Source organism: Copadichromis virginalis, linkage group LG20 (genome assembly GCF_057382275.1).
Source record: "Copadichromis virginalis isolate Kocher_CV1m ecotype Utaka linkage group LG20, C_Virginalis_male_GT1.1, whole genome shotgun sequence".
Taxonomy (NCBI): Eukaryota; Metazoa; Chordata; class Actinopteri; order Cichliformes; family Cichlidae; genus Copadichromis; species Copadichromis virginalis.
In genome coordinates, this window is record NC_140637.1 from 32,579,956 (window position 1) to 32,607,386 (window position 27,431).

The following is a 27,431-nucleotide window of genomic DNA, read 5'->3' on the forward strand; positions in this document are numbered from 1 at the left end:
CCTTCTCTTTCTGTTCTGCATGTCTTAGCCTATCCAAGTATTTCATCTTGTATTCTTTCTTTAGTCATGTATCTGTGATCTAGTTCTTTTCTGTCTCTCAGTGAGGAAACCTCTTGGTCCATTTTGAGGACCAACTGATCCACTTTTTCTTTGTGGGTTTGTGGACTTACTTCCTTAGGAACCTGTAATCTAATCATGGCTGTGACTCTGTGGAAGCCCCTCACTGGGACTAATTTTCTTTTCGTTCTTCCACTATCACAATGCTACTAATCATAGTGTTTAAAAAGTGCCTTACACCTCCTTTATCTTTAATGGCCACCAGTAGCTTCTATGGTTGCAGACGTAGTCCATAGACTGTGTTGCATTATATGGGAAAACGGCTCCTTACACCCCAGAAAACATTTGAACATGAAGTTTATTTAGTAAATTATGCTAATGCTTGGGTTCAAAAGGAGAACTAGCTAACTTGGCATAAGTTAATCACAAGATGTTAGCCACTGTGTGTGCCGTGTCCTCGCTTTCACTCAGATCAGCTGGTGAAAACTGGTATAATAACACCTCTTAATGTGCCTGCACTGACCAGTGAGTGTGTCACAGCGGTTAACTAAAGGAAGGCGCCGAACACTCCTAAATAAGAAAACAAAGATGAAATATATATCGTTGCTACATAAATAGTTGCTTCACAAGTCCATCTACACCTCACTGATAATAACCTTTACGAACAGTTCCAGTCTGGTTTCCGTCCTCTGCATAGCACCGAAACTGCTCTTATAAAAATAACAAACGATCTTCTTATGGCAGCTGATTCTGGTCTCCTCTCCATCCTTTTCTCCTTGATCTGAGTGCAGCCTTTGACACCGTCTCTCACCCCATTCTTCTTAGCAGATTAGCTTCTATTGGCCTCTCTCATACTCCCTTAGCCTGGTCTAAATCATACCTGTCTGACCGCACTCAGTTTATTCAATTAAAATCCTTCACTTCTCAGCCTTCTCCTCTGTCTACTGGGGTGCCCCAGGGATCTGTCCTCGGGCCCCTGCTTTTCATCATTTACCTTCTTCCGCTCTGACACATTTTTCGTAAATATAACATTCAGTTCCACTGCTATGCCGATGACACCCAGCTTTACCTCTCTACCAAACCCGATTCTACTCTTCCTCCACTCTTCTGCTTGGCTGAACTCAATTCCTGGTTCTCCTCCAACTTCCTTAAACTCAACAGCAATAAATCAGAACTTGTCCTGGTTGGCACTAAACTATCACTATCCAGAATTAATGATTTTTTCTCTCACTATCAGTAATTCGTCTGTTCCTATCTCTCCCTCTGTGAAAAGCTTTGGGTGTCATTCTCAACAGTATCAATAATGTCACACGTGCAGCATATTTTCAACTCCGTAACATCAATCGCCTCCGCCTCTTCCTCACTCCTCATGCCACTGCCATTCTTGTCCATAATCTTGTTATCTCTCGAATTGATTACTGTAACTCACTATTATTTGGCCTTACACAAAAATCCATTAACAAGCTCCAACATGTCCAGAACTCTGCTGCCCGTATTATTACTAGGACTTCCTCTACCCACCACATCTCCCCAATCCTGAAGCAGCTTCACTGGCTCCCGGTTAAAGTTCTCATTCATTTTAAAATAATCCTTTATACATTAAGGCTATTCATTCTCTCTTTCCACCATATCTCTCTGATTTAGTACAGATGAACTTCCCATCCCGGTGCCTCACATCTTCATCTTCTCTTTCTCTCTGTTCCTTCCGCTCGTCTGATTACAGTGGGGGGCGGGGCTTTTAGTTGCTCTGCCTTGACTTTGGAATATCTTACCCCCTGACCTCAGAAACATTACTTCATTCCCTCTTTTTAAGTCCACCCTCAAAACTCACCTGTTTAAAATTGCTTATGTTTAAACCTCTGCATGCTCTTAACTTTTATCTGTTACTCTTATTATTGTGGATATATTTTTATTTTTTTTATTTGTTGTACAACGTCCTTGGGGGTGCTCTGAAAGGCGCTATTTTTAAATAAAATGTATTATTATTATTATTATATTCCAAAACTTAAATCGCTTCCACTGTGTGTTAGAAAGATTTTAAAAGTGAAGTGAATAAAATAGATAAAGGGACATCATTTCTGCCATAACAAAACGTGGTAGAAGTTAATTTTTCTGGTGCACAAATAAATACCAGCTAGTTCAGATTGATAGTTGTTTCACACATACAAAAGGAATATTGATGATATGGCCTGTTTCTCTGGAACAAATGAATCCTCTAATACTTGTATAGAAATGTTCTCACACTGCACAAAAAACAGTGTGCAGGTAAAATTACCGTTGGAGCACCATTCTATGTTGTTCTTACCACTGTGCATACGCTAATCTAAACCAACATGCTTGCCCATTCTGCATCAGCATACTGTTTAAACATACAGAAAGTGCAACTGAAGAAACTGAAACAACAGCGTCAGAGAGGAGGAGAAAGCAGACTCCTTTTCATTTAGTATTTTTTTCTTTACCTGCAAGTTAATCTTTTGTTTTTATTTTTTGTATTTTAATTCTTACCGCTTTTTAGAAAATTGCAGTTAAGAATTAAAAATCACTCCTGTGTATTCCTACATATTCTAAATGTGAGGCATCTGTCCAAACGCTAAATCTTGGCACAAAGTGAGTGATGAAGCAGAATAATGATCTCAAGCACAGCAGCTGAAAATAAAAAGGTGTTGCAGTGGCCCAGTCAGATGTCCAGACCTCAACCTTAAGAGAGCTGTGTTTAACACTGGGATTGCCAGGCTTCTACCGTTCTACCTTTAAAAGCCGGAGAGCAGTCAAATGCTGGAAGTGGAAGCTAAATTGGCTAGTCATTCATATGTATATTAGGTTGTTACCTAGGAATTCTGGAGGGAGGGGAGTGGGGGTGAGTGATTGAGGGGGTGGGGGAGTGGAGTGTTTCAGTTTGCCATCTTAGGGAGAAATCAACACATGTCCTTTGTATGTCCTTTGTTGCTGACATTTATTGATGAAAACAGTACAAAAAACCAACCATTTGTACACATATTTACAAATAATGATAAAAAGTGAGTGAGTACATTTCAACATTTTCAGCAATCACTCACAATCCTGGCACTGCCACGGTATCTGTCGTCTGCATTTACCACATGTGTACCTGTAGCAGTGAACACATCGCACAGTGGCCTGATTTTTTTTGCATCTGTGTTTGACCTGACACGTGGCCCTTTTTCCGCGGGGGTCTAAGGTAGAAAACCAAAATGACTGCTCTCCGGGGGTCTAAGTTTAAACAACTGCCCACAAACATCAAGAGATCTTTGTAAAGGAGAGCGGATTAAAGTTCTTCCACAACACTACGAGAGACTGTCAAACAGAAAAAGAGAACTTCTTGCTAAAGGTGCTGAGCGCTGAATCATCGTTCTTATTCACAAAACTGCACTGCTGAACTCCTATGAAACCTTTCTGTTTCACACCACTGTAGACACATATAAGAAGTGTGACTGTTAGCGTGGTCAGTCCCAGTATTGTTATTCTTCTGTTTGGTTCTAAATCATCTAAGCTGCCTATTATTTCTAGGTTAATGTCAGGAAACTAACAGAAAACAATGCAGGGCTATAAAGTGCTCTCAGATGTTTTGAGCTGAACATGCTGTCGATCAGTTTAATCTGTACTGATGGGGGCAGAGTCACCGCTCACAGCTTGTGTCTTGGCAGCACTGGTTGAAAACCTCCAACCCGTTTAATGAGAAAAGTTGTCTAAAAATAGATGCAGAGTTACCACAAACGTCTTCACGAGACTGCAGAGTGTTGCTTCCTGTCACCTCTTAAAATGACTGTGCTTCTGCTGTTCAACATATCAACAAGACATTTCTCACCCTACTTACAACTTTCCAAATTAGACCATCTGTGGGAGAAGAAGCTTTAATCAGTGACCTGTCACCAAACGCTACCGGCTGTTTTGTCAGATTTCACTGGAAATCAGTTTATCGGCATTGATCTCTGCGTAGCTTCACTGACAAGTGTTATATTTATTTCATTTATTTAGTTCCATTGTACTTCTAAGGTTTCGTTAACAGGATTGTATTGGAGTGTTTTTTTTTAAACATTTTTAAGATACAAAGTAAATGCCACGTATAGTTAGTCAATTATTATAATTAATTTTAATTATTTTTTCCAAGTTTGTTTGTAATTAATTATTTAAATAAGATATAACTTAGAAAAGCATTACAACAAAAGTACTATTCTTCAACCCGACTGTCATTTCAGCTTGTTAGGTCATGTGTCTCTCTACAGTATCTACAATGTTGTCTCTACAACCTTCAAACTACAGAGCTGCATATTTCTGAAACCCAAAAAACCTACAGCCTCAGTCACACAGGTCAGCGATGCCCTCAGAAACCTCTGGTCACCAGGAAAGAAAAGGATGTGTATTCATTAACTGGAAAAAGTGCCAGAAACTGAAAGCAGGCGAGTGTTTGGGAGTGGGCACCTCCCATGGCAGGGGGGTACAGGTGATTGTGGCAAACTTCTAGTGACCAATCACAAGAAGGTTTTTGGTGCAGGACTGCATGCCTCTTTATGGCCAGCAACCTTCTGCCACCCCCGGTTAACCAGTTAGAGAATACAGTTTTTTCCCTACTGACTTGGGCAATTCACAGCAACAGACATCAAACTCACTTTCTTGGGGATTTTTTCCATAACAAGCAGCGGTCACCTGGCTGCTGCTGACTGGTCTCTAAGCCTGTCTAAGACCCTGACTTTTTGCCTTGTCATCAGGTTCCTGACATGAATTTTAAAGGGTGATTTTTCATCAGCAGAGCACCTGAGCGCCTAAAACATGAGATTTTAGTTCATGTTTTTTTCTTTTTGAGTCCCACTTAATGTCATGTCTTAATACGTGGTGATTTTTTTTATGTGGGATCTGGTGAAAACTCAGGTATTTAGTCTTACCTGGATGGTAAGAAAGGTTAATGTGCTTGTTTCAGACAAAGGATGAACTGAAGGGCCTCATCGAAGCCTGGTGTAAGATAAAGGATTTTTCTGAACTGTGAATCACACAAAACTACTTTAATTGCTTTACATGTATATAATTGCTGTATAACATAGAGCTAGAAATAAGCATAAGAAAAGTATGTAATGTTTACTTGTTGTGATGTTGTTGGGCTCTCCCTCTGGGTGACGCCACTGTTGACGGCATGTTTCCTGTTCTTTGTCTGTCTGCAGGTTGGTAGATGACCGATGTGTGGTTGAGCCAGCTGCTGGAGATTTGGACAACCCCCCAAAGAAATTCAGGGGTAAGAATGACTGTTGCTGTGTTGCTGTGTTTTGGATCAGTAATGGTATTCTGGTATTTATTTAATTTGGTATAAATGTCTGCTGCTCTATTTAAGTGATAAACAGATTCATGACGATGAATGAAACCTCCAGTGTGTTGTATGAAATATAAATGGAGTGCGTGTGATGTTAGTCCAGCTATGATCATCAGAGACCATTGGAGGAGAAGTTTTCCACCAGCTTCTCTCTGATGATTTCTCTCTCTTATAAACTTACTTCACCATCTGCTCTCACTGAGCAGCTGAACCAGTTTATAAGTGGACCACAAACAGTGACTGACAGCAAAAGGTTAAAAAAGTTAAAATCCAGAACAGACAGCAGCTCCAGTGTCTGATGATCAAACTTATGAAATTGTTAAATTGCATTTAAACATCTCACACATTTCCTCAGCATTACTGGTGGCTGATAAGAGTCCACATGGAAAAACAAAACCATCTGATAGCAAAACAAAGAAGCCATAAGAGCAGTGTATAGACTTAACAGGTAGACTGATGGACTGAAGTTCACTGTGCTGACTGTTTAAACTAATTTTACAAATAAATAATCTCTCTCTTTATCATAAGTCTTTGCCCTCGTGAACTATGTTCCTTTTTTATTTAAAATTTGAAATCTTGGCATTAAGTAGGTCACACTGTTAGCAGCTCTGACACATAAAAACTATGTCAAAAATGTATGAGAAAGTTCATAAAAGCCAATACGGCACAAAGGAGTGTGGACGCACTGTTAAAGGTGCAGGAACACAACAATGGTGGGTAAATGCATTAATTTATTAAGAAATACATGCATTATTTGAAGTAAGAACACAGTAATGATAATATATAATAATGAATATAATTTGAATTATTAGATCAAATAAATAAAGCCATGTTCTGAAATATAAAGGTTGAAGCTGTTTCTCCAAATGTTTTTAACCCAATTTTTATATCAACTAAAAAAATCAACGGCCGTCCAAAAGTCATCATTGTTCCTTCAATTACACCCTAATTAAATACTATATGATTTCTCTATGGTTGTTTCAAAGCTTAGTACTCTATGTTAAGCTGATTTTTACAACATTCATATCCTAGTAATGTTACACAGAGCAATTACACACAGGCAAATTCTGTTTGCTGTACAAACACACAGTTGGAACAGCGTGAAAACATACAGGATCTGCTGGAGGAGAGTCAATATTTGCCCGTCTTTTGTGCTCTTGCATCACTTCGCTCCAACTGTATTAGTTTTACTGAATGCTGCTCTCTCCAGCATTCTTTTAATTGCTTATTTATCTTGTCTAATTAAACAAAGCCTGTCTGTCTTCTGTGCACTCATTCATCGTGCCCACATGATGAATCCTAACAGTCATGGCGATGCCTCACATTTTCATTGTGCACAAATGTCTGCTGCTTCCGCTTCCATAGCACACAAACAAGTGGCTTGAAGTCACTTATCACTCAATTCTTTTTGGCTTGTGTTTAAATAGCAGCATAATTGGTCGATTTCTGGAAGCCTGCCAAAAGGAAACACTCAGTGAAAAATAATATTTTTGTTACTGATTAACCTTTTCAATATTTTTATTAACCCTTACATATCATAAAACAAGACAAATGTCCATCAGATTTTATCTCAGTATGTTATTAAATCCTTTGGGATTTAATAATGATGATCTTCCAGGGTTTTATAATATACTGGGGCGATTGTGGCTCAAGAGTTGGGAGTTCGCCTTGTAATCGGAAGGTTGCCGGTTCGAGCCCCGGTTCCAACAGTCTCGGTCGTTGTGTCCTTGGGCAAGACACTTCACCCGTTGCCTACTGGTGGTGGTCAGAGGGCCCGGTGGCGCCAGTGTCCGGCAGCCTCGCCTCTGTCAGTGCGCCCCAGGGTGGCTGTGGCTACAACGTAGCTGCCATCACCGATGACTGGATGTGTAAGGGTCCTTAGGGGCTAGTAAAGTGCTATACAAATACAGGCCATTTGCCATTTTACATCAAAGGAAGTCACTTATTACTCTGCTTAAATATGACCTAAAAAATAATAACAAAATGTTTCAAAAAAAAGTCATCAGCATAACACAGATTGAGACCAGCATCTTGGTGAAACTGGTAAATAGTAGTGACATATAGACAGTAAGAAGTGAAGCTCTCCCCTGGTGGGCAGGCAGTGCATGTGCAGGGGGCTGAGTTTGAGTTGACCCCAAACCCTTTCATTCTGAGCATATCTTGTATATATTAAAGACTCAAAGTCAATCTTCCTAAAACATTTTAGGTCCTAAAATTAATCATTGGGAAATACCACATGTTGTTTTAGCTTTGTGGCCATTTTAAGCCCATAAACAGGCAGCACCCAGCATAAGGATTAGTTTACATTATTTTCAGTACTGATTCACAATCCATCAGATATTCCTGCTTAAATATGACATTACGTTTTTTTGTTATGTGTGTTGACTATACGGTGCATCTCTATATATAATTCCATCCCATTCTGCAGGCGGTCTTGTGATGTAATAACAAAGAAAGTGCCTTCTTCTTGTTCTTCTTCATCTTGCAGACTGCCTGTTTAAGGTTTGTCCTATGAGTCGGTACTCGGCTCAGAAGCAGTTCTGGAAAGCAAAACAAGCCAAACATGAGAAGGACAAGATTGGTGATGTGGTTCTGCTACAAAAACTACAGGTAACACACACATTTCAGCAGAAGCATGAGCGCATGGATGAAGCTAGGCTAGCTAACCTACGAGGACATCATTACTAAATCCCTCAGTTTTTGTGCGAAGCGAAACATATCTTAGATATTCTTGGGCACCATTGCACATCAGCAGAGAAATATGACTACAGACTTGCTGTTGGTGGTTTGTTATTTGTCAAATTATACATCAGCCTGAGAGAGGGCTCATTGGCAGACGTTTAATTAGATTGAGCTGTGTTTAATTGGATTGAGCTGTGTCTGTTGCAGCATGCATCAAATCTGGAGCAGAAGCAGAACGAGACAGAAAACAAGAAAGTCCATGGAGACGTGGTCAAATATGGAACTGTCATACAGGTAAATGAATTATTTCTCATTCAAATGAAGTGGAGCACAAAGATTTGTAGACTATTTATGTGATTATAGACCAAACACAGACAATTATGAACATTTAGTATGATTGATCGGTCACAGTCTTTCATGAATAAGCAGATATTCTCCAATACACTGCTTGTTCTCATTTTCATTGATTAATGGAGTCATCCAGTTCATTTATATGTATTTTGACTAAATGACTCCAGGAGGAAACCCTCCACAGAGAAATGCAAAACCACAAAACAAAGGTGGCAAAAAAAGGCCAGAAACATGTGCCCAAACACCAAAATGATTTAAAAAAGACAAGAGAGAAAACTGCCACATAAAAATATGTAATCAATAAAGAAGGAAATGGCACAGGGAAAGACTGTAGCAGGCCTTTCAAGGAAGGATGCAAGGAGCCCAGAATCATGTTGCCTCATGATTCGCTCATGACTGAAGGTAAACAACGTTTGCACTTGTTTCCTTTACCTGCGTCTGACTCATCGATTTCTTTTCACTGTTAATGTTTTTTCATTGCAACCAACCCAAAGACGAAACATATCAGACTGTCAGTCAACATCATGCGCCCTCTGGATGTATTTACTTTGCCCAGTAAGCTTCCTTCTATGAGCACATGCTGTGTCAGTGAAGTTCACACATTTCCTTTTTCACTTTTTGCATAAACTATTCAGCTACAATTTGAGACAGGAATGTTCAATGACGAGGACTACCATAAAGATGTCGTTGTCTGACACAACCTGACAGCAGCTTGACTGATATGGGCACAAAAATGTAGAAACAACTGCAAGCTTTCTTTTTTGCACGTCAATCCTCTCATTTTATGCTCTTGTATTTAGATATGACTCAAAAAGCAGTCTTGATGTGTCAACTTGCCTCAGCTTTATGGAACTTTAGGTTGAAGTGCAGTGGAAATAACAAAAGCTGGAAAATGTTTTAGTTATTGTACGAGTTCTTGTAACTTGAAAGAAGCCCTAATGGCTCAATCAAAGAGAGCGAATCTTAGGTTTCCCTTCATTAGGTAGGCCCAACCATGATTTTAAAAAAATGGATTCACCAATGCTGAAAATTCCCTTTGCAACATGCATGATATAAATCCCTTGATCCAGAAGAATATCTGAACTTTTTATTTTTCTTATTTTGAGTGAGCACATGACAGAATGTCAGATAGATTTGCCCTTTTTGTCATAAAGACCGGTAACCAACCAGCCACATAAACTCTTTGTTGAAAGTAATAATGCTGCCATAAGGGCCTGTGCCCACTCGCAGTATTGTTAACAGGAAGCGTGCATGACCTCGTTTTCACGGCGCTCCTAAGAGCCCCCTGTTTGTAGGTCATACTGTTGTTTTCTTCAATTTCAGATGGTTGGTGAGAGAGAAGTGACATTTAACTGACACTGGAAAAATGGAAAAGTGAGATTTTAGCCAATGACTGAACACCATCAAAAGATTGTTATAGCAAAAACTTTCAGTGGTAGCTTCTAAGTTAGCCAACAGTTTGCTTCCCTCCCAGAACATCTCTGATGGCCCAGTCATGAATTTAAATTTTATTTAACACATTGCTAAAAACTCTTTTGCTACTTTGTCTATCAGTTGGTCTGATTGAGTTAATGTGTTATGCTATTTTTTTTCCCGTTCGGTGTTTTTATCCCTTTTCAGTTTAGCTAAACGCACCACATCGGCTGAATATTGATACTAATAAAATAAAAGACATTTGCCAGTATCCATGCTTGAAATTCATTTTCACGCATATTTTGTAATAAAGGTTTTTTCATCCCTTGTAGGGAAAGAATTACAATAAAAATAAGCACATAACAAACAATTTAACAGATGGTGTGTCTGTAATGTAATGTTATTGTCCTTTGTGTGCAGCAGCTGCAGTTTAAAGAAATCTTAACACATTATCTATAACAATTTTTTTCCCACCACCCAGCAGAGGCCAAAATCCAACTTACTGCACATTTAAAAGTTCAAAAGAATCAAAGTTCCAGGTCAATGCAGATGTGTTTTTAAATCTCACTGTGGTGACGTTAGACAGCACTCACAGGCTACACGTCTGAACACGTCTGCATATAAGAACACGCCTGCAGAGTTGCATTGTCTATCAGGACTTCCTGCTCTGAAGCCAACCAGTGTCTGCACTGTGACCGCTACTCTTTGCTAGCAGGGCGACATCAGTTGCCATGATAACCAGGTGATTCACACGCCTCCGCTCCCCTTTTTATAGCTGTAATCGACCCTGCTGGTGTTTGTATGATCATTTACACACAGACACACACACACACACACACACACACACACACAGCAGCACTGCTTTAGTGAGTATGTACATGCTGTTATCTGTTAGTGTCAATATTAACTTCCTTTCAAGGTTGAAGACCTCTTGTCATTACTCTCTCCCTCGCTCTCTCTCTCTCACACACACACACACACACACACACACACACACACACACACACACACACACACACACACACACACACACACACACATTTCCCACAGAACAATCTGAATAAGATTCAGTCAGACGATACCACACCCAATGTGTGTGTGTGTGTTTGTGTTTAAGGTGTAGAACGTATGACTGTGTCACTAACCTGAAGAGCAAAAGATTAGTGAAGATACTTTTTCACAGGTTTAAAAACATTCAGCCATGAAATGAAAAATTAAAAGTGTGTCTATTAAGTTTATTAACTAAACAACACAGAAGCAAAAATTCACTCCAATCATTTCTGTTGTTTATTTGTCTTCAGATCTGCAGTCTGTGACACCACGAGTGCAGTGAGTTTCTAGGTTGATGACTAACTCGGTGTTAGTGAACTACAAACAAACAAAACAAAAAAATGTACAAAACTCTTTCTTAAACATAAAAGTAATTTTAGTTACACTGATCTAATCCTAATGAAGAAGTGAAGAAGTCAGTGTTTTCCTTCAAGTGTAATCAAATGTACAGTAGTGTCTCTTTTAAATACCAGAGCAGCAAAAAATCTGTGAGGTTTTTTTGATTTGTGTTCACTTTTTCACAGTATGTTAAAAAAAAAAAAGACAAAGTAAAGATCTTGTTTCCAGAACAGTTGCTGAGTCACAAACACCCCAGAAAGCTTTTAAAAACCTTTCAGGTGTAATCGAGAGCAAAATAAGAACAAAAACAAAAAAACAACATAGGCTCTGTTCTTCCCTAAAACAGCTGCTCACTATATTGGGGACTATTTTAGTGGCGCATTAATTGGCATTTGGTTATATAATGCCCTAGTGACATATTTTAAATGCTGTCTACGTGACATACGGTGCAATGATGTACATGTGTCTGCAGCTGCTCCACATGAAGAGTAATAAATACCTGACGGTGAACAAACGGCTGCCGGCTCTGCTGGAGAAGAACGCCATGCGAGTCACTCTGGACGGGACGGGAAACGAAGGCTCCTGGCACTTCATCCAGCCGTTTTGGAAGCTGCGTGCCAACGGAGACAATGTAAATGCACATTACGCCACACATCTGTGAAACACTGTTGCACATTACAGGAAAATCTGCGCTCATGGCAACAGCCTGACCTTTCGTTTTTAGTGCCACCATCAGAGCATCAAAATATATACAATAGATCCATAGTTGCAGATTATTCAGTCTGCTCTCTGCTGCAGGTGGTGGTGGGAGATAAAGTGATCCTGAACCCGGTGAACGCTGGTCAGCCGCTGCACGCTTCAAACTACGAACTGACCGACCATCCGGGATGCAAAGAGGTGAGAGAAAGTGATGATCAGAAAACTGAGAGAAATATTCAGCATTTCTCATTTCCCTGAAATTGGCGCCCTCTTGTTTTAGAGATGACATGCAGGTTATTCTCTCACATTCCGGATATTCACTATGTGTCATTTCCCATGATGACGGGAAAATACATGACTTGCACTTTACTCATTTTACGCACCACACACAAATAGTAAATGGACTGATTCTTATACAGCACTTTTCTAACTGAGACCTCAAAGCTCAGTTATCTTTAATTATTGCTCATTAAACATGGCGTCGCTGCTGGATGCTGTGATATAATTGTTACTGTGAGCAGAGTCTGCAGTTATTTATTTAAATGATAAGACTGAGGCTTCTGGAAAATTATTAACACGTTAAAGTTAATGATTTCTTAAAACAAACAGTTTAAAACCAATAAAAAGAAAGAAAAGCAGCGTGTTCTTTGGATATATAGAAATATTTTTCACGTGGGGAAACTGCTGACTGTTTAGTACCTCAAGTGGCCCGTGGGTTTCTGTTAGTCTAATGAATTTCACAGTAAAGTGACTCACAAATGACTACAAAGAAACAAAATGATAAGATCTGTTTTATCCTAAAATCTGGAAATTCCATAGTTACAGTTTGTAAAAATAATCACAATAAACCTGTAATGTAGCACAAATAGGTAGAATTTCATATAGCTAAATAAATATAATGCAACATGACAAAATAGATATTTTAATAATGTGAAAACAAATCTGAAAAGAGAATAAATGTGATTATATGAGGCAAGAAATAACACAAGTATTAGCCTAGAAAGAGATTCAAAGCACAAAACGTTAAAATAAACATAAAGAAACACAAATGTTTTGATTTGATCGTGTTTATCCAAATGCACACTGCCTCTACTGCGCTCCCCACACCCTAACGAGAGCATGTTTGCGCCCTCTGCAGGTGAACTCTGTGAACTGCAACACCAGCTGGAAGATCAACCTGTTCATGATGTTCAACGATCACAGAGAGGAAGTCCTCAAAGGAGTGAGTGAAGCAGCACTGCACACAGTATAAGTGCGCTAGAAATACAGACATTAGTTAGTGTTTTAAAAGGAAGTCGTGTTTAGTGCCACAGATAGATTTAAAATTTTCACATGCATATATTCAAATTAGACATTAAAACAACATCTGAACAATAACTTCAGTAATTTAAAGTCTTTTCCCTGTTTTTTACCGTTCCTTTGTGGAGGTCTTCACCTTCGCCTTTTCCTACTTTTAGTTTCATTGTTACTTTTTATTTATTTGTTGGAATATTTGCAGCTCCAGGCCATCTCCTGGGATCTTTTTAAACTCTTTGCATAGTAAAGTTCTGTGACTGCATGTTTTATGCTGAAATTCACCCCAAGAGTCACAGTTAGTGTCAGTAAGTCAAAGAGCCAGCAGGAGCGCTGTTTGTCACCAACATTGTTTCAGAGATAAACGATAAATGCCCGGAGAGGCTCAGGAGACTTGCAGACGAACCCAAATTGTCCTTCAGTCCTCCTTTAAGATCTTCCTGTCTCTGTCAGGGCGACGTGGTGCGCTTGTTTCACGCTGAGCAGGAAAAGTTTCTGACCTGCGATGAATACAAGAGCAAACTCCACGTTTTCCTCCGAACCACGCTGAGGCAGTCAGCAACATCAGCGACCAGCTCCAACGCCCTGTGGGAGGTTGAGGTACACAAACAAACACACACAAGTACACAAATTCTCTAAACTTCCACTTGTGTTAAACTTTTTCTTTATGTGCTGATTGGTTTGACAGGTTGTCCATCATGATCCATGCCGCGGAGGGGCGGGACATTGGAACAGTCTCTACCGTTTCAAACACCTGGCCACTGGAAACTACCTGGCTGCTGAGGTAACTATGAGATCAAGCTGGTGGACTAAAGAAGCAGTCCATGAATGAAGTTTGACCGTTAAAGCAAATACCAAACACCACGCTATGGCTGTGGTTTTGCTACAACAGATGCAGTTTCATAGATGTAGATGCTAACTGATAATTATTTATCTATAAATAATATATAAGTAATGAATTGTTGGAAGGAAAGGAAAGAGCTGCTATCCAATAAATTCATTGTTGAAGACCTCTTATTTGTGTTGTTGTTGTTGTCGTTGTTGTAGGAGAACCCGGGTTATAAAGGAGAGAATGTGGAGCTGTCTTCCTCGGTGAGTCTCTTCCATGACACATAAGATATAAGGCATCGGTAAGTCACAGCGGGTGTCCAGGTTTTATTTTGAAAGGGCTATAACTACACTCTGCAGGAGACGGGACACTTTGTGTCTGACTTTTCTCTGATGACATTTACGTTCAGGTATTTAAGGCAAAGACATTTTCATTTCAAAATTTTCAGGAAAAATGATATATTGTTTCCAGGAAGTGCCTCAACACTTTTGCCTCATTTTGATGTGTTTTTCAAGTCCATCAAAGATCGATGCAGCCAGAAACAGCCTCTTCTGAATGAAGTCCACGCTGATCAGTAATCTAACCCCTTTACATCCTATACATGACCTCTGACCTTTCTGTAGATGGACGGTAGCCGTAGCAACAAGCGGTCCCACGGAGAGAGGATCAAGTACAAGCTGGTCGCGGTGCCTCATGGGAGCGACATCGCCTCGCTGTTCGAGCTCGACCCGACTACGCTGCAGAAAACCGACTCCTTCGTACCACGGTAGGAACACACGAGTCCTTTAACTTCCTGCAGATGTTTCACAGTAAAAGACTTTAGAGGACAGGGACATTATGGGAGCGAGGTCCACTTTTCCTTCAGATGGTAAGAAATTGAAGAGTGTACTGGTTGTGTGTCTGGCTTTGGGAAACCATTTTAATTATGTAGGTCATAACATTTTGAAATAGTTTGAAATCGTAATTGACTGAATGTCATTTTAATGAATCTGTTTTGCACTTCAACTAAATACACAATGACTGTTTGTCTGAAAAAGAGAATGATTTCACTGTACCTCACAGAAAAAAGGGAAAATTAAAAACAAGATTTAAGATTTATGTCCTCGTCTTTTCAACGTTTAAAAAACAAAACAAATCTTTTAAATCATCTGATAAAGTGTTTTTGTCGTTATATTGCTGTTATATGCTGCTGTTTCTTTATATCTTATTGTGTTCTCATTAACTTTTCCCTAAAAATATCCAATAACTGTTATATTTTTATGGGGAACTCTCATTTCAGATTATTTGTTTTTACAGGGAAACTATTAAAAATGAATTTTAAAAACATTTGTGAAACTGACCTACATATATTGAATAAATAATATATAAGACAATAGTTGACAATGATTCTTAAGCTGCATTTGTATGACAGACATTAGTTTTCTTTAACGAGGAGCCCACAGACTTCAGAACGAACTTGAAGGGATTAAAACCGAGGGCTGTGTATGTTTTAGAAACTCATACGTGCGCCTGAGGCATCTTTGCACGAACACCTGGATCCAGAGCACCAACGTCCCCATCGATATCGATGAGGAGCGACCTATCAGGCTCATGGTGAGGTCTTAGTTTTGATCAGGTTTCCTGCTAAAAGGTGCTTAGCTGATTTAGTCTTCCATTTAATTTAATTTAAGGAACTACAATTACAAAAACATTTGTATGATGTAGTAACTCCAAATACTTGATTGTTTGGTGTTCTCAAATCTGACAAAGGAATATTTGGGACTTTTAAGATGGTGGCCAAACAAAACAAAAGAAGTTTGTTCAACCAGTTGGAACAGACATTTTCTCTTGTTTCCTGGTTAATAGTCTACATGATCAATTATTTTTAATCATTATTAAGCTAATAGCCATTGCCTCAAAACCAACAGTCAAGAATAATTAACCATTCATCCAAACCATCAATTAAAAAATGCACAAAAACATGATTTTTTTTTACCAGAAATAAGATGAAGTTACTCTTTGAAGTGTCTGTTTAATATTAATTTAAGTTCTTTTGCAGTTGGGGACATGTCCCACAAAAGAGGACAAAGAAGCGTTCGCTATTGTTTCCGTTCCTGTGATGGAAATCAGAGATCTGGACTTTGCCAATGATGCCAGCGCCATGCTGAGCACTGTGGTGGACCAGTTCAGCCAGGGCTTCATCAGTCAGAACGACCGCAAGTAATGAGCCACGTTGAAAAGAAAGTTTACTTTCTTTGTTGGCACTCAGGAGGAGTTAATGCTTTCTGGTGTTTCTGTTGGTCAGGTATGCCATCAAGCTGCTGGAAGATGTGGTTTTCTTTGTGGCTGACGTCATTAACAGCGGGCAGCCTGTCCTGGATGTAATGATGACCAAACCTAACCGAGAGAGACAAAAGCTCATGAGAGAACAGAACATCCTCAAACAGGTCTGATCCTAAAAATACTCACACACCTTTTCCAGTAAAATAGTACAAGGGCTGGTTTGGAACCTGTGCCAACTCTTGAACCAGTGTCCTCTGACTCCTTCTGAGTGCAACATCAGATAATACAAACATCATGTCCTAAAGGACTTCCAGCTGTCTGAAAGTGTGTGCTTGTGTGTTTTGATCAGATCTTCGGCATCCTGAAGGCCCCCTTTAAGGACCGGCCAGGAGGGGAAGGTCCTCTGCTGTGCCTGGAGGAGCTGGCCGACCAGAAGAATGCTCCCTACCAGTACATGCTCAGACTCAGCTACAGAGTCCTCCGGCACTCTCAGGATGACTACCGCAAGAACCAGGTGAGGGGACGATGACATTCATACTAGTTTTTATTGTTTCAAATCTTTATAAGCTTTATAAAGTTGAGACTTTTACGAGTTTGGAGCTGTCCCGGTGTTTTCTTTGTTAAGCCAAAAGCTCTTATTTTCAATCATTTTGTGAAAGCAGAATGACAAACCAGCTACTAAATGCTAAAAATGACACAACTTTGATGCCTGATAAAGCTCTTAATGGTAGAACAGCTGAAGATAACAGTGATCACAGAGACTCAAAATTCACCCCTCTCCAGGAGTATATAGCGAAGCAGTTCGGTGTGATGCAGAGTCAGATTGGGTACGACATCCTGGCTGAGGACACCATCACTGCCCTGCTGCACAATAACCGCAAACTGCTGGAGAAACACATCACCAAGACCGAGGTGGAGACTTTTGTCAGTCTGGTCCGCAAGAACCGAGAACCCAGGTACGCACGGAGACAGTAACAATCCCGAGTACATGCCAAGTGCAGATTAGACTCCAGGATTTTGAATCTTCAATCCAAAGACACAAACTGCGTGAAGCGATTAAAATTGCTAACACCAAGGCAGCAGTGGTTTCTGACTTTCTAATAAGGACGGTGGCAACATTTTCTATTGCTTATCTCCTGCAGAAGTCAAAATCCTCAAATTCCTGCAGTCTGCCTTTGATAAGGATGTTTGCATTTTTTGGGCAAATCCAAGCAGTGATATAGTCCAAAGTTATAGCTTTTACTTTTGAAAGTGGTAATAAAGTGCTATTCTGTTATATTCTGTTTTACTACTTGACTTGGTGTTTCCTGGACTTTGCAGGTTTTTGGACTACCTGTCAGACCTGTGTGTGTCCAACAACGTGGCCATCCCCGTCACACAGGAGCTCATCTGTAAATGTGTCCTGGACCCCAAAAACCAGGACATCCTCATTAAGACAGAGTGAGGCGGGAGGGAATAAAGATCGCTTTACCCATCTCACTTTACCTTACCCTGTGGGCACTGCAGTAAAACTTAGTTTACTTTGGGAGAATGAGCTTTTTCAGTTTGCACCCCACCAACAAACAAAGAGTAAAATTAAAGAGTGTGTGTAATTGGTCTTTACATATCTATCTATCTACATGTCTATATATACACACATATATCTATATCTAGAGAGAGAGAGAGAGAACTATAACTTTTAGTCTAATTGTTTACCGTGATCTACTTTACTACGTGTTCCAGGCGTCGTGTTCCAAAGGAGGCGCCCTCTGGTGGTGTTCAAGGAGACTACATGGCAATGGATGACTTTGGAGATGAGGATGAGGTATGTTTGTCTGTATATTTGTAAATCGTTACCATAGATATAAAAGACGGATGTAGTGTTGTTTGCGCCACCCATTTGTTAGTGAAGTCACAAGCTGAGTGTTTTCACTGCAACCATTTTGGTGTTTATATAGGACACACTCATTATGTGGTAAAGCTGCTTTATCATCCTTTATTAAATTAAAGGGGACCGTCATTTTCAAAGTCAATTTCATTTAGTAATTCAGTAAGAGCAGAAACTAGTGACAAATATAAAATCCAAAAGAAGAGAATAACACTAATTACTAAGGTCGTAGACCAAGTGAACATTTTTTCTTTAGACTTATGTATAGTGGGACGTGTTTTTGCAACTAGAACCATAGTCACTGCCTACTGGTTATGAGAAATAATGCAGGGCACTTCTGGAATGGCTTTATGTATCAGAAATGGAAACTTTGTCCATCTTTTGTGGTCATTACCACAATACATTGAACCAATTCAAAATCCTGTTTCCCAAGACACAGAAAACTTTGATTTTCAAAACTTCAGTAGGCTGTTGTGTATATCTAGAATACTGATTGGTTAAAAAAGTCCACACCAAAAGTTACAACAATTACAAAATTTATTTATTTTTTCCACATTGTGGACTGAATACAATATACTTACTGTCTGATAGCAAAACCACATGTGACTAGGTAGTAGTATTTCTAGAAAATAGTGTAATGGGCAAACATCTCATATCTAAACAAATCACTCACTTTCATGTCTCGGTGAAAGGTTCATTACATTTGAAGAAGACTAAACAATTAATGATGACCAAATTATTTTGGTCTTTGCTGCAGTCATGTTCTTACTTTTTAGATGGATGGTATTACGAAAATGTCTGTTCTACTCTTCCTGCAGGTGTGGCTGATGTGGACAGACAAAGCTAATGAGAAACAGGAGAAAAGCATCAGACAGCTGGCTCAGGAGGCAAGACAAGGAAATGCTCATGATGAGAACGTCCTCACTTACTATAGGTACAGCCAAACAAAAACAGCAATTCACTTCAAATCTCATAAAAATCCAACAGACTTTTGTAAAGTGATCCAAGAATACGATAAAAAGAAGCAAAGCTGATAGAGCCTGCCTCTGTGGACTTCCTTAGGTATCAGCTGAAGCTGTTTGCCCGTATGTGTTTGGACCGTCAGTATCTTGCAATAGATGAGATCTCCAAACAGCTGGATGTGGAGCTGATCTTCCTGTGCATGATGGATGAGACTCTTCCCTTTGACCTCCGGGCATCCTTCTGCCGCCTCATGCTCCATGCTCACGTAGACCGAGACCCTCAGGAACTGGTGACTCCTGTCAAATTCGCCCGGCTCTGGACTGAGATTCCAACCTCCATCACCATCAAAGAGTAAGACGATTTTAGTAAAGCAGTAATATGTTTCTGGAGAAGTTGTGATAGGGCTGTCTTGTGGCAGCTTTGTGCTTTGATTCACTCTGACTCAAAAAGAGGAAGGGAACAAAAATACAAAATGCTGTTAAGGAAATTATAGTTTTTATAACATGCGGTTTAAACATAAAGCAGCACCCCCCCACCCCCACCCGCACAAACATGTCCTCCAACCACACACACCCATATTTTGTTTTCAAACTCCATTGCAGTTTATTCACACCTCAAACAATTAAACGAATAAAAGTGAACTGCAACAAATTACTGGTAAATTACTAAAATAAACTACTGACTCTTTTACGCTACGTCCACACCTACACAGGTATTTTTAAAAACACAGCTGTTTCTATGCATTTGGGGCTTTTGTTCACACGTAAACGGCGTTTCAAATCACCGAAAACAGAGATTTTTTAAAACTCAGTTTTTGCGTTTACGTGTGGACGAGGAATACAGAGTTCGTCACGCAACGTCAAAGGTATGTGCCTTTTTTCACGTCACGCTGTGGCCACGTTATTGTTTACATGAGATGAATTTTTACAATGACAAAATACTGTTAATCTTACTATCCTCAGTTTTTACACTTACGCTTGCATACACACACGTAGTTACTGTCTCTCCATTTGGAAAGGCAGAGGCGTCAAGATGTACTTATTTTATGTGCAGTTAGAATTGAATAGAATTAGAATAGAATTCAACTTTATTGTCATTGCACATGCACAGGTACAGGGCAACGCAATGCAGTTTGCATCCATCCAGAAGTGCTTTAGTGATATAGATATATTACAATATATATTAGCAATAATATAAATATGTGAGTATATTACAGAAATGGGTCTATTATGTTATAATGTACACGGTATGAGGTATGTTGTTGTTTTTCCTGTTTAATAATATTCAACATTGCTATTACATTTTTCAAAAATGCCTCTCTATGCAAAATGGGTTTAAAAGCATTAACAACTGTGGCATACTGTTTGTCTGTGATTTGAACCAGGGGAACAAGTTACGTAGGGTCAGCCTGATACTATTTGTATTCCGCTGTAACTTTACTGTATGAATAGCTAACATCTCCAAAATGTCAGGAGTAGTTAGTTATTACAAGAAGTGTTTTAAAAATTAAAAATGTGGGATACTGTTTCTCCGTGATTTGGAGAGCCCAGAGCGTACTCCCTGCATAAGGAAAACTGATTCTATTGCAGAGACCTACCTTGGCACTTGTTCAGGTGAAGCCAAAGGAAACATACGTTTCACCGTATTTTCTAGTCTTTGGCTTGGAAGGAGGTTTGTTTGGATACGTATTTGGCGATGCTTCATCTCCTACTTTGAAACCTTTGTGACCCTTTGTTTTCAGAAAGGTTGATAATGATTATGCTACTTCACTTTTGAAAGGTGTTGAATAGAGTAGTTGTGACGCCATTTGAAACGGACCTTTTTGAAGCCCTTGTGCTCAGGCTTTAGCGTCACCGTTGAAGAAACTGGCAGAGCCTGGATAGCTCAGTCGGTAGAGCATCAGACTTTTAATCTGAGGGTCCAGGGTTCAAGTCCCTGTTCAGGCGTTGTGTCTGTTTGCACCCCAAGGTAAGCACGCCTCTTAACATTTGGTTGAGACTTTGTGTAAACCATGGTCTTGGTCATCAGTTCCAGAGTTCCTATCTGGCAAATTGTAGTGTATCCAAAAGCCAGCTTTCATTCCATTGTTGAGGTGACACACCACACAAGAGTAGGCTCCTTCACATTGCAGCGTATTGACATGCTAATGTCACAAATTCCTTGCTTTCAGAAAAGGTGAAAATGATCCTCTTATTTATTATCTGAAGAAACAAGTCAGTCTTTACCACCAATTCAATGAAATACACCTAGGAGGGGACACTCTTTATAAGCGTCTTCTAAATGGTCTCGTGGGTTCATTGAAGAACTCCAAAAGTCTTGACAGTCATCTTTATCCCAGTACAGGTAATGTGTCCAGTAGTAATAGCTGGTTTACTACGTGGCACAAATGGTCAAATAGATTATGGAAATGATCCATGCTGACAGTGAGTGAGAGACAGTGACCCCAGGGTTGTGACCCTTTGTTTTCAGAAAGGTTGATAATGATTATGCTACTTCACTTTTGAAAGGTGTTGAGTAGAGTAGTTGTGACGCCATTTGAAACGGACCTTTTTGAAGCCCTTGTGCTCAGGCTTTAGCGTCACCGTTGAGGAAACTGGCAGAGCCTGCATAGCTCAGTCGGTAGAGCATCAGACTTTTAATCTGAGGGTCCAGGGTTCAAGTCCCTGTTCAGGCGTTGTGTCTGTTTGCACCCCAAGGTAAGCACACTTCTTAACATTTGGTGGAGACTTTGTGTAAACCATGGTCTTGGTCATCAGTTCCAGAGTTCCTACCTGACAAACTGTAGTGTATCCAAAAGCCAGCTTTCATTCCATTGCTGAGGTGACACACCACACAAGAGTAGGCTCCTTCACATTGCAGCGTATTGACATGCTAATGTCACAAGTTCCTTGCTTTCAGAAAAGGTGAAAACGATCCTCTTATTTGTTATCTGAAGAAACAAGTCAGTCTTTACCACCAATTCAATGAAATACACCTAGGAGGGGACACTCTTTATAAGCGTCTTCTAAATGGTCTAGTGGGTTCATTGAAGAACTCCAAAAGTCTTGACAGTCATCTTTATCCCAGTACAGGTAATGTGTCCAGTAGTAATAGCTGGTTTACTACGTGGCACAAATGGTCAAATAGATTATGGAAATGATCCATGCTGACAGTGAGTAAGAGACAGTGACCCCAGGGTTGTGACCCTTTGTTTTCAGAAAGGTTGATAATGATTATGCTACTTCACTTTTGAAAGGTGTTGAGTAGAGTAGTTGTGACGCCATTTGAAACGGACCTGTTTGAAGCCCTTGTGCTCAGGCTTTAGCGTCACCGTTGAAAAAACTGGCAGAGCCTGGATAGCTCAGTCGGTAGAGCATCAGACTTTTAATCTGAGGGTCCAGGGTTCAAGTCCCTGTTCAGGCGTTGTGTCTGTTTGCACCCCAAGGTAAGCACACTTCTTAACATTTGGTGGAGACTTTGCGTAAACCATGGTCTTGGTCATCAGTTCCAGAGTTCCTACCTGACAAATTGTAGTGTATCCAAAAGCCAGCTTTCATTCCATTGCTGAGGTGACACACCACACAAGAGTAGGCTCCTTCACATTGCAGCGTATTGACATGCTAATGTCACAAGTTCCTTGCTTTCAAAAAAGGTGAAAACGATCCTCTTATTTGTTATCTGAATGGCGTTTCGACAGTGTTCCAACACTGGCATGTAGTTTACACATAAATATGGTTTTTGGCCTGTAGACTGGGCCTAGACATGGCCGAGATAACTCAGTTGGAGGAGCTTCAGACATTTCATCGTGCATCTTCGTTTTGTAACTTGGAGAGCACAGCGTGGCCAGTGAGCTAGGTTGAAGACACAAGTCAGTCTTTACCACCATTTCAATGAAATACACCTAGGAGGGTACACTCTTTATAAGCGTCTTCTAAATGGTCTCGTGGGTTCATTGAAGAACTCCAAAAGTCTTGACAGTCATCTTTATCCCAGTACAGGTAATGTGTCCAGTAGTAATAGCTGGTTTACTACGTGGCACAAATTGTCAAAAAGATTGTGGAACGTCCTGACAGTAAGTGAGAGGGAATCCGCAGGTGCAACACAAAGAGGGATACCACATATGTGCCTCTTTCTTGGCTACACATATTTTAGACAGGATCATGAACCACTTATTTAAAGTTGAGTATTGTCATAAAGACTTTCCTGACACTTTTCCAACACTGTCATGAGATTGAATCTGCATAGGTCCTTCAATTCAATGTAATACTTTTCATCTTACGTTCCGGTAAGTATTCTTGGGCCTTGCTTTTTTCACAACAGATCTTTTTCCTCAAAACATTATTACAAAGATTGTGGTGTTTCTCTTTTTTCATCATTAGTTATGACTCTAACATGGACGACAGCAGGGACAACAAGAAGAACCGGTTTTCCAGTACTATGGCCTTCATGGAAGAGTATCTTAACAACGTCCTTAATGATGACATGCCATTCCATGACGAGGAGAAAAACAAGCTCACATATGAGGTCTGGTTCTACTCCCTAGTCTTACAACTTCACTAAAAAGTTCTACTACTACTGTCTGTTATTACTTCTTCCATTTCCCTTCTTCCTTCAGGTGGTGAGTTTGGCCAGACATTTGATCTACTTTGGCTTCTACAGTTTTTTTGAGTTGCTCAGACTCACAAGGACCCTGCTGGGCATCATTGACTGCAGACTCAATCCAGGACACGCTGGTCTCGTATTCAATGATGATGCATCAGGTGACTTAAAATACCATAACAAGCTAAGACATTCAATTGTTTAACAACAACTTGTTTAACAACATCAGGTTTCCTGCCAAGTTTAACTTTAGTTTTTATCTTCAATTACTTACTTATTTTTATTAGTTCTATTTAAAAGAACTAGGAGAATGTAATGGGCCCTGTTTCTTTGTATGCCTGTTTGAGCAGTTTAGATTCCACAATTTTAAGATATCATCTTCAGATTTTGTGTGATAGTAGATACTAACAAGAGCCCAAACTCTAATTGTTGTGAAAATCAGTTCAAGGTCAAGTTCGCACCGATCTCTGAATGCGCTTGTTCTATTTAGTCCAATGAAAGTCCATTAAAAGTCAAATGGAACAAACAAAAACAAACATTTATCTTTGATACCTTGATAACTTATTCATCTATTATAATGTTAAAGCTCGCTAAAGCTCAATTGTTCCTTCCCTTATGAAGAAAATGTCTTTTCTTTTTATTTATGAATTTATGGGAATTGCAGTAAATCTTTTTTGCTCTCTCTCTCTCTCTCTCATCTGCATTTGTATATTCTGGTCATTTGATCTGTATTTCCAGTTTTTTTTAACCAAACATGGCTGATTTGTTTATCAAGTTCAGCTCATTCTCTGTTTCAAGCATTTTTTCATTTGTCTTTATTGTTTATTGATTCTTTTCAGTTATTTTCACCTTTCATTTTGTGCTGTTTTCTACTTGTTTATGTCTGGTTATATTGCTGGATCGTCCAGCAACAACATTCTTGGACTCGTTCCAAGAGGTCTTTTTGTGCCCATGTATAACTGTTATTGACTTTATTTCGAATATTGTCGGGTTAATTACACTGACATGCTTTTTTTCTTCTCTCTGTTAAGGCAAGAACGTGAAGCGCTCTATACACGGGATGGGTCAGATGATGTCGACCATGGTCCTCAACAGGAAACAGTCCATATTCGGAGGTGCAGTTTCCAGAGGGGCAGGAATGGGGCCAGCGCTTGTGCTTGAAGGACAAAGAGCCAGTAAAGATAGTCTCGACAACATGGACCTGACAGTGATGGATACTAAGCTGAAGATACTGGAGATATTACAGGTAATATACAATAATTTTAACACATTTTACACTCAGTGGCCACTTTTTTGTTTTTAGGTACAGCCATCCAATGCGGTACAATATTTAAAAGGAAATTTATTAGATATCGATTAGACAACATTGCCCAACCAGTGTTTAGCAAAAGGGCCTGCTCACAAAATGCCTTTAGTTTGTAAGAAAAGTTATAAGAATGACATTCAAACCCTATATGTAAAATTATGTTATTGTAATTGAATTCCACTTTTCTTTTCATCAGTTCATCCTGAATGTCCGTCTGGACTATCGCCTCTCCTTCCTCCTGTCTGTATTTAAGAAGGAGTTTGTGGACGTTTATCCCATGGCTGACGCTGACGCTACCACTAATATGGAGCATGCAGGTAGAAACACAGCTGGTGGAAATAAACTCATTCAATTCATTTTAACTCTAACATACATAAACTATATATAAAAAGTTGTCTTCTGCTTCTATATGCATGCATGTGCATACATGTGGGAAAAGACAAGAAAGGGGGTAAAGTGCACAGTTCTGCAGCACTATATACATTTGAACAGTATTAAAAAATATACAATGTACAAATATGCAAGTCAGGAATACAAATAGTGAAACATATTTACAGTGTAGTTTATTGCACGTAAATTAGGTATTGCACAGTGATGATGTGTGTTCTGTTTATGGAGGGAAGTGCTTGGATTGGTGGGTGGACCTGTGTTTTCAGTGCATGTGTGAGTTCAGCGTGGTTATGGTTTTTGGGAATAAATTATTCTTGAGTTTGTCAGTCTTTGTGCTGATGGACCTGTAGCACTTCCCTGAGGGAAGAATTAGTTTCCAATATATATCTAAATACCTAAAAACACAATTCAAATAATCTGGGACCTGTTATGCTTTTCCTTATTTTCTGAAATCCATATACTGTTATAATGGTGGATTTTTTCATGGACAACTCTTCAAGTAATGAGGTCATTACTTGCACTACTGTTCACTGTGAGTCATAAGCTGCAGTTTTTCCTTTTTTCCTTCCTCAAAATATTTGTTTGCTTAATAGTAGTACAGCCAGGGCTGCACCAAGGCCAACTATAAGATAAATATAGATTTTTATTAGTTTTAAACTGTCATGAACTGTGTGTGGCAGGCAGGATTGGACCCAGACGCAGACTCTTAGACAGGACTTTAACACAAAATCCAGCTTTTTTGCTGAAACAAGTCAATAGAGAAAACTAAATTAGGATCAGAACACACAGCTTGGTACGAGGGAGACGCTGATATACACAGAAAGATAACGAGGAAAGTGAGAACACTCAGGGAACGCAGCTGACACAAATTAACATGACGCCACAGGGGAAGCAAAACAGGACACACCGAACATGGAAACACGAGACCTTCACAGTAAAACAGTAAATGGAGAAACACAAGACTGAGACGTGTTTGACAGAGGAGTCAAGGAAAGGCAGACGAGCGGGGGGGACAGAGAGGAGACACGAGGGGCTGGAGAAACACAGAGTGGAACACAAGGAAGGAAACAAGACGCGAGGGCTCACAACATATATACACACAGACGCACCGCGAGAGACACAGAGGCCAAAGACACAAGAGGGAATCTAATAATCGAGAATCTAAACACGGAATAAAAGAAACTCACAACTAAGACTATAAATGAACCTGAACATAAAACATAATCCAAAATATTACTAGAACACAAGAAACTCAAAATGCTGGGTCCAGGTAATGACATAAACTGTGAGGTTGTTCTGCTAGGATCCAGAAATAAAAATGTGTATATGAAAGAGGTATGACAGGTCCCATTAAAATATGATAAATCTAATAATTGAATATTTAACAAAACTTTAATGAGATGGGATAAATTTACACGGATTTTAGAAAAACTTTTGCGTGTTGTCTACCTGAATATCCACCCTGCAGTTTTTCTTAAGGTGCTTGTGTTACTTGTCTCCCTATGCCTCAGATGTGCCGGTTAACATGGACATGACAGGTAGTGCATAGATAAGCTCATATTAGAGGCAAAGAAGAACCTACAGAGAGCACATGCCACATTTCTTCACCAGTTGACATGTCATTTTATTATTATAACACAAATTACTGCGCAAAAGTCTTTAACCCTATTTCTTAATAGTTGGTGCACGACTTAGATTGGAATGTCTTGATGCATGCTCATCCAGGTAAGTAAATCCCAAAAGGTTTGTGTTCATCTGGACGTAGCGTTTTCAGTGGGTGAAACGTTTCGTTACTCATCCAGGTGATTTCCTTTAGTCTCAGCTGACTGCAGGTTTCCAACCTTATAAACAGTACATTTGCACATGACTGAAACTAGCACCACTGAAAGGACACTTTTCACGTAAATGGGAAAGCATCTCTGAATCGAGGAGGGGACTAAAGGGGACATCTTTCACCATCTTACAATGCTGTGATTGCAGCCATTCCCCAACTCTCTGGTACTCATGACCATCAATCAGTGGTCTTTGATCAATG

The 27,431-nt window shown here is 39.6% G+C and overlaps 1 protein-coding gene and 3 non-coding genes across 4 annotated transcripts in view; all 4 read left to right on the forward strand.

Moving 5' to 3' along the window:
- itpr3 (inositol 1,4,5-trisphosphate receptor, type 3) overlaps window positions 1–27,431 on the forward strand; it is a 69,470-nt gene that overhangs the window by 16,476 nt on the left and 25,563 nt on the right. The window contains exons 3-26 of the mRNA XM_085444166.1: window positions 5,229–5,299; window positions 7,863–7,984; window positions 8,264–8,350; window positions 11,682–11,840; window positions 12,008–12,106; window positions 13,047–13,130; window positions 13,655–13,801; window positions 13,890–13,985; window positions 14,249–14,293; window positions 14,654–14,796; window positions 15,524–15,623; window positions 16,069–16,229; window positions 16,315–16,456; window positions 16,642–16,806; window positions 17,076–17,248; window positions 17,613–17,732; window positions 18,015–18,096; window positions 18,978–19,093; window positions 19,222–19,473; window positions 23,481–23,625; window positions 23,717–23,861; window positions 24,732–24,946; window positions 25,203–25,323; window positions 26,908–26,934. Coding sequence (XP_085300292.1) covers window positions 5,229–5,299; window positions 7,863–7,984; window positions 8,264–8,350; window positions 11,682–11,840; window positions 12,008–12,106; window positions 13,047–13,130; window positions 13,655–13,801; window positions 13,890–13,985; window positions 14,249–14,293; window positions 14,654–14,796; window positions 15,524–15,623; window positions 16,069–16,229; window positions 16,315–16,456; window positions 16,642–16,806; window positions 17,076–17,248; window positions 17,613–17,732; window positions 18,015–18,096; window positions 18,978–19,093; window positions 19,222–19,473; window positions 23,481–23,625; window positions 23,717–23,861; window positions 24,732–24,946; window positions 25,203–25,323; window positions 26,908–26,934 — 3,017 coding nt within the window. The remainder of the gene's footprint in view (window positions 1–5,228; window positions 5,300–7,862; window positions 7,985–8,263; window positions 8,351–11,681; window positions 11,841–12,007; window positions 12,107–13,046; window positions 13,131–13,654; window positions 13,802–13,889; window positions 13,986–14,248; window positions 14,294–14,653; window positions 14,797–15,523; window positions 15,624–16,068; window positions 16,230–16,314; window positions 16,457–16,641; window positions 16,807–17,075; window positions 17,249–17,612; window positions 17,733–18,014; window positions 18,097–18,977; window positions 19,094–19,221; window positions 19,474–23,480; window positions 23,626–23,716; window positions 23,862–24,731; window positions 24,947–25,202; window positions 25,324–26,907; window positions 26,935–27,431) is intronic.
- trnak-uuu (transfer RNA lysine (anticodon UUU)) lies at window positions 20,996–21,068 on the forward strand. The gene has a single exon. It is a non-coding gene; the product is annotated as a tRNA-Lys (tRNA).
- trnak-uuu (transfer RNA lysine (anticodon UUU)) lies at window positions 21,724–21,796 on the forward strand. Its single transcript has one exon. It is a non-coding gene; the product is annotated as a tRNA-Lys (tRNA).
- Window positions 22,452–22,524, forward strand: trnak-uuu (transfer RNA lysine (anticodon UUU)). The gene has a single exon. It is a non-coding gene; the product is annotated as a tRNA-Lys (tRNA).